A 7,500-nucleotide genomic window follows, 5' to 3' on the forward strand; every position below is an offset into this window, starting at 1 on the left:
GACACACACTCCACACACTCCACACATGTCCACCTCCACACACTCCACACACGTCCACCTGCACACACTCCGCACATGTCCACCTCTACACACTCCACACATGTCCACCTCCACACACTCCACACATGTCCACCTCCACACAGTCCACACACGTCCACCTCCACACACTCCACGCACTCCACACATGTCCACACATACACACTCCACACACGTCCACCACCACACACTCCACACATGTCCACCTCCACACACTCCACGCACTCTAAGCACTCCACACTCCCACCTCCACGCATTCCACACACTCCACACTCTTTCTACGTCACATTCATGTCCTTCCTAATTCTTTCGCTCTCTTTTCCCATTTACTCCCTTTCCATGTATCTCTCCCTCTCTCTCTCTCGCTCTCTCTCTCGCTCTCTCTCTCTCTCTCTCTCTCTCTCTCTCTCTCTCTCTCTCTCTCTCTCTCGCTCTCTCACATGCACACATACACATACACACACACAGTCATTCTCCCTCTCTCACTGGGGAGCCTAATTAAGCTTGGCTGGTCTTTGATGTTGTCGCCTAGGCAACAGTCACCATGACGAGGCTGGCTTTTCCAGAAAAAAGAGCATGCATTTTACAGCCGTATAACATGTACAGTGCCCCTGGCCACACACATGAACGTGCGTGCACACGTGTGCCAGAAGTTCTCATCTGTTCACTGCCTTTTCATTTGCACACGTGCACATGCACAAAGCATGCAGGTGCACGTATGAACAGATGAACTTGGTAGTCATACATGGCTAAGGCACAACTGTGTGCACTCCACCTACAGATGCCAGCCAGACCTGTTGAGACATGTGTGGGCACAAACTAAGACACAATTACACTGGCAAGATACAGCCATTCAAAACAATACTGTATCTCTCAGAGGAAATCACTGGTATCACTGGTCTCAGGACTCTCCCTTAGTCATTTGCGTGCATGCGTGTGTGTGTGTGTGAGAGAGAGGGAAAACCCTCTCCCTCTCCACACATCAGCTAAACAAACCACTTCAACACTTGCAATTATCACTAAACGCAGACATGACCAATACAATTAGCTTCCCATTTCTATGTTGGAGTGTAACCTAAAGATGCAGCAAGATAAATGAGAGAGAGAGAGAGAGAGAGAGAGGGCGAGAGAGAGAGAGGGAGAGAGAGAGAGAGAGAGGGCGAGGGGGGTGAGAGAGAGAGAGCGAGGGGGGTGGGAGAGGGAGAGGGGGTGAGAGAGAGAAAGAGAGAGAGAGAGAGGGCGAGAGAGAGAGAGAGAGAGAGTGAGAGGGAGAGAGAGAGGGGGAGAGAGAGAGGGCGAGAGAGAGAGAGAGTGAGAGAGAGAGGGCGAGGGGGGTGAGAGAGAGGGAGAGAGAGAGGGAGAGAGGGTGAGGGGGGTGAGAGAGAGAGAGAGAGAGAGAGAGAGGGTGAGCGAGAGAGAGAGAGAGAGGGCGCGAGAGAGAGAGGGCGAGGGGGGTGAGAGAGGGAGAGAGGGAGAGGGGGTGAGAGAGAGAAAGAGAGAGAGAGAGAGAGAGGGAGAGAGAGAGAGAGAGAGAGGGCGAGAGAGAGAGAGGGAGAGAGAGAGAGAGGGCGAAGGGGGTGAGCGAGAGGGAGAGAGAGGGAGAGAGAAAAAGAGAAAGAGGGAGAGTGGAGAGAGAGAGAGAGAGAGAGAGAGAGAGAGAGAGAGAGAGAGAGAGACTGTCTAAGCATATTACAATAAGAGAATTATGTTCACATATTGGTGTTTGGCTTCTGCAGGAAGATGAAAAAGGTTGTGTCAGAATGTTCTCATTAATCTGTTTTACTTTTGCCACCCCTGTTACTACCAAGAACAGGCGTTGGTGTTCTCCCTGTTTTCTTATTTCATGAGCGCTATTTAATGAGAATTTTGATTAGTACAATTGAATTATTCATTTGAAATCTTGACATCATCATTAAAACCTAATGGACGATTTGGCCCAGAGGCTGCTCATGTAACCAGCTGCGTCAGACTTTTGGGGATTTGACTTGGCTGAGCTGGGTGGACTCTATATCCAAAGGTCCACAAAGCTCTTCAAGGCTAATTCCACTTGAAAAAGGCTCGATTTATTCCCAGAAGCACTCATTTTTCCTGGATACAGAACAGTGTTTCCCCAAAGGGACCAATCAGAGTAAAGACCACTAGTCTCAGTACCATTTTCTCAGAGGTGTTTAAACCATTCACCCATTGAATAGACAAGGATTCTCCCTAATTGCCCACTGGACATAAAATGTCCTAGCACGTAATGTTGGCTGTTGGATCAGGTGTGTTGGTGATGGGACTGAACTGTACAGTGCTGTTGGTCTCCAGTTGAGGAGGTTGCTATAAACTCCAACAAGCAGAGCTGAAGCAGCAAACATCTAACGCATATCCTGGGGCCATGTTTTTAGGATCACAGTTGAGACAGTATACAGAGTTTATCGAGTTTACATTTGTCATGATGAAGTTTATTATCAGTATATTGTGTAGACTAAGTGCAATTGGGTTCTCTTACCTAAAGAAAACAAACAAACACAAATACCATCCTTGTCAATGCTTCTCACTACATCTCATTACTTCTCAGTACGCCATCACTCAGTGTTCATCCTCAACATCGCTTGACTGTTATGACCAGCAGCCTAACCTCAAATGACCTTTCTGTACCCCCTCCCCCCCAACTCCCCACCCTTCCAGCTCTTTGTCATCGACAACGGGGCGGACGACTGGCGCATCGCCATGACGATGGAGCGGGTGCTACTGATCGCGCTGGAGCTGCTGGTGTCGGCCGTGCACCCGGTGCCCGGCGACTTTAAGTTCGTGTGGCGGGCGCGCCTCGCCTTCACCTACGTTCCCTCGCAGGCGGAGGCGGACCTGGACATGGTGCTGTCGGTACCCATGTTTCTCAGACTCTACCTCATCGCCCGCGTCATGCTGCTCCACAGTAAGCTGTTCACGGACGCCTCGTCACGGAGCATAGGAGCCCTCAACAAGGTCAGGAGTGGGTGGAGGGGCGGGGCGGGGCCTGTGTCTCGGAGAGCTCAGACTACTGTAGTCGCAGTGCGGCTCGTATACAACAGTGCGATTGCCAAGCTCCCTGCAATATATAAAACAACAGACTGAACCCTTGGGGATGTAGATTTATGTTTGTTGGATCGCATGAATGCACTGAGTCATCAGAAGCGTCTGCGGTATTAGCTTGTAAACGTCGTTGTCGTGTTAACGTGACACAGGCACTGTAATGTGCGGCTGTTGTCTCCGCGCTTCGTCAGGTGTTTTCTCATTGACCTGTTTCTCCGCGTTTCTCGTGACTGCTCTCCGATCCCACTCACTCTCTTCATTTCCATCTCTCTCTTCTTCTGCTCTTTCCCATCTCCCCAGACGTGCCCTCCCAGCAGTTTTTTCCCTAATTTTTACCTTGGCACCTCATTTTCCAGAGTTCCAGCCTATCATGGGAATTATTCACTCCAAGGGCGTATGTTTTGTAGAGTGACAAGATTTTGCCCCTTTTCTCAGGCTGTTAGGGAGAAACAGGTGTGCTGGTGCAGGGTGTGGAAGCTTCGGGGTAATAAACATTTGCTTTCCTTGAGACTGGGAGGAGAAAACAGGAAGTGGCGATTGTGGTGTGAGGCTTCTCACTGTGAACTCCCAAAGAGTCCCACTAAGCTCAACAACAGTCTCCTTGATGCTCCAAGACTGAAAACTTCCTGAACATTTCTATTGTAATTGGTGAAGGCCTGTGTCAGTACTGAGACCTAATTAACGGAATTGTTTTGTTCGGGTGCTTGTTTTGTTTTGTTTGATTTATGGAGTGGATGTGTGTGAGCGATTTTGTGATGAATAGCCAGGAGTGGTTGTTTGGAAGGTTAGCTACTGTCAGACTCCTTGTTAAGATGTTGATTTTTGTCGACATGCGTGCTTGAGGGAAGTCATTAAGAAATGCTGATAAATGCCTTTATGTCCATCGGCACGTGGCGGGGCCTCACGCTTGTGAGCCACACATGCTGGTGGAGCTTGTCACTGGAGGCCATGTTCTCTGGTCATGCGGCCTCAGAGAAGCTACGTTCCTGGTGGGGGTTTAGTCCATGGTAGAGGGGTTTAGTCCATGGTGGGGGTTTAGTCCCCTGCTGATGGAGGCCACTGGCTAGTGTGGTGGTTTTGTCCTCAGTTGCACTTTAATAAACAGATGGCTGTGTGATTGCTGGGAAATTTTCTCAGCAGGTGAAAATGGCAGTAAAGTAGATTGTGATGGGCTGATGAGTCTGTGTGTGTGTGTGTGTGTGTTTGTGTGTGTGTGTGGATCTTTATCTCTCTAGGTGCACTTTAACACGCGCTTCGTGATGAAGACCCTGATGACTATCTGTCCAGGCACAGTGCTGCTAGTCTTCAGTATTTCCCTCTGGATCATTGCGGCCTGGACTGTACGAGTGTGTGAGAGGTGAGTTGGGGGGGGGGGGGGGTTGTGTTATCATTGTCCTTCCACATCAACCTGCCACGCGCCTGCCAATGTCGTACCACAGCCTACAGCTCAACCCCCCTCCCCCACCTGTGGATCCTGGTATTGGTTCCAGTGAAGGTCGCAGCCTGAATTAGGGCCCCAGGCCATTGCGTGGGCATCCCTGCTTCTCTGCAGCAGCTGTCGCCATGGCAACTGAGCACGTGTCAGACTGTAGGTGCATTAATTTGCAGGAGTGGGGTTCCCCGGGAACGGGGCACTGGGGCGTTTGAACATGGAGAAATTGCCTTCAGTCGCGTCCTGTCTGAGGTCCATGCGTGCGAGGCCCGACGATGGGGACGTTGCGGAGACACCTCTGCAGAGAGATGCTCCAGTTTGGCTGCGTTGGGCTTGGAGCTCACTGCAGATCAGGAGACAGCGAGGTGCCACAAGCGTCTGTTGTATTTAGCCCATACTTTAAAACCGTTGTTCCTTAGACTCTCTGACCTTGCTGACCTGTTTACTACTGCAACTGCTGTGTCCCATTGTGTTTCCCAGTCCAGTGGGATGTGTAAGTGTTCAAAAACTGTAATATAATATATTCTAATATATACTAATACATTCATACATATACATAGTAATATAATAGTATGTCCAAAAACAGGTGACTCAATTATAACTCTATTATAACAGTTCTACTTATAATGTGTTGATGATAATATACTTCATTGTGCCACACGGATGTTCTTCTTGGACACACAGAAAAATGCTCAATCTTGTGTTCACATGCATACGTCCTATAGTTTCAACATCTGAATTCAGTTGTACTGTTATTTACAGAGACCCACAGTCAGTGTTTAGATCTATAATTACTGCACAGTCCCTGAATTTAAATCCATTAATTACAATCCAATTTAGCGCAAAACTATTTTAATAAGGTGTTGAAATATTATACACCAATTTTATGCACTCAAACATTTTTTCTGGTTAAATAGTTTCATTGTGTATCAGTGCACTGTGAAATCATATTGTAGCCTTTAGAATCACAGCATCGATCGGAACTGATGTATTGTTACGCCACTGGTCAGACAACTTCTGCTGTGCATTGGCAGATGAAAAAACTCCATCCAGTCTGACAGAACAGGTCGAGTAAAGCAAATCATGTGGTTATCAGAAAGGGATAATGGAGGTAGTGTGGTTACAGGATCTCCTTTCAACAGTGTAAAAGCTCTCTGGGCTTCCACGCTCTCACTAGTACTCGGCCTCATTCTTGTGTCTGGTCATTTACGGAGTTACTACTGTATATTAAACAATTTGCTCATCTCCAGTTCCCCTGAAAGTTTCTTCATTTTGTCCAGGACTAGCAGGTGGGGACCACACAGGAATGGCCTTCCCACAATTCCTATTCAGTGTTAAAGACGACACTCGTTAAACGCCTCAGCGTGCCTAGAGGAGAGTGCAGGTGGAAAGCAGCTCTACGCAGGGAGAAGGGCAGAGAGAGAGAGAGAGAGGGAGAGAGGGAGAGAGAGAGAGAGAGAGAGAGAGGGAGAGAGAGAGGGAGAGAGAGGGAGAAAGAGGGAGAGAGAGAGGGGGGAGAGAGAGAGAGGGAGAGAGGGAGGGAGAGAGAGAGAGAGGGAGAGAGAGAGAGAGAGAGAGAGAATGAGGGAGAGAGAAAGAGGGAGAGAGAGAGAGAGAAAGAGAGAGAGAGAGGGAGGGAGAGAGGGAGAAAGAGAGAGAGAGGGAAAGAGAGAGAGAGAGAGAGAGAGAGAGAGAGAGAGAGAGAAAGAGTAAGAGAAAACTGCACCTCTTTCCTCCTGTCGCATCCCTCGCTCACCGCTCACGGGGGGCACCGCCGCACAGATGAAACTGGGTCTCGGCCGTAGCTGGACCATGCCCTCTACTGGGTGTTCTTTGGGTGGAGTTTCATGTGGAAGCCCCTCCCTCTCCACTGTAACGCTATCACAGCTTCTTGCTGTATTCTAGAGTGTGTTCCTATACCTGTGTTGTAAAATGTCTGCCCCCTCTCTCCACCTCCACCTCTCTCCACCTCTCCACCTCTCTCAGGTATCATGACGCACAGGATGTGACCAGCAACTTCCTGGGAGCCATGTGGCTCATCTCTATCACCTTCCTGTCCATTGGCTACGGAGACATGGTGCCTCACACCTACTGTGGCAAAGGAGTGTGTCTGCTGACCGGCATTATGGTATCACACACACACACACACACACACACACACGCACTCATGCGCAAATGCACATACACGCACACATATAGACACACAAGTACGCATACACACGCGCGCGCACACACACACACACACACAAACACACACGCACAAACTCACCGCCTCTCTGTGCATAAAGCGCTAATGCAGTCACTGAGTTGCCAGCAGGCCCCTGCAGTACACCCGCTGGATTCTGTCTGCTGTGTGCACAACTGCTCTGTGATCACTGTGGCCCTCTGCGTTGGACCTGGGTCCCGCCCAGCACGGAGAGGAAATCACACTGCACCTGTAACATCAGCTGCTATATGACATGTCCTTTATCATGTACCTCACTACCCCATGTGAACTGGTTCTGACAGAGTTCACAGGGCGCATGGTGATGTTATGTTGTAGCCCTAGCACAAGTGGAACGGGGGTGTTAACGTGAGCCCCGCACTCTGTCTGTCTGTCTGCCTGTGTCTCACTGCCTGTCTGTCTCACTGCCTGTCTGTCTGTCTGTCGGTGGTGTGTGCAAAGGCAAGCCTGTCCTTGTCCGTAAGGTGTCTGTAGGGTGAGTGCTGGTCATCGGGCGCCGGGCTCCTGCTCCGTGTTAACTTTCCTCTTTCCTTCTACACAGTCACCCTGATGCCCCTCTTTCTGCTGACCTGTTCGTTTCTTTTCTGGGGATATGTCACCCTTACTGTGTCTCAAGATCCCCCCCCACACACACACACTCACACACACATACTCACACTCACACACACACACACACACACACACACACACACACACTCACACACACACTCACACACACACACACACTCACACATACACACACAAACACACACAC

General features: G+C 49.6%; 1 protein-coding gene across 1 annotated transcript in view; it reads left to right on the plus strand.

Annotated features, from left to right (window-relative positions):
• Positions 1-7,500, plus strand: part of kcnn3 (potassium intermediate/small conductance calcium-activated channel, subfamily N, member 3) — a 47,461-nt gene that overhangs the window by 27,044 nt on the left and 12,917 nt on the right. The window contains exons 4-6 of the mRNA XM_035530686.1: positions 2,707-3,003; positions 4,326-4,447; positions 6,509-6,650. Coding sequence (XP_035386579.1) covers positions 2,707-3,003; positions 4,326-4,447; positions 6,509-6,650 — 561 coding nt within the window. The remainder of the gene's footprint in view (positions 1-2,706; positions 3,004-4,325; positions 4,448-6,508; positions 6,651-7,500) is intronic.

Source organism: Electrophorus electricus, chromosome 10 (assembly GCF_013358815.1).
Source record: "Electrophorus electricus isolate fEleEle1 chromosome 10, fEleEle1.pri, whole genome shotgun sequence".
NCBI classification, from domain to species: Eukaryota; Metazoa; Chordata; class Actinopteri; order Gymnotiformes; family Gymnotidae; genus Electrophorus; species Electrophorus electricus.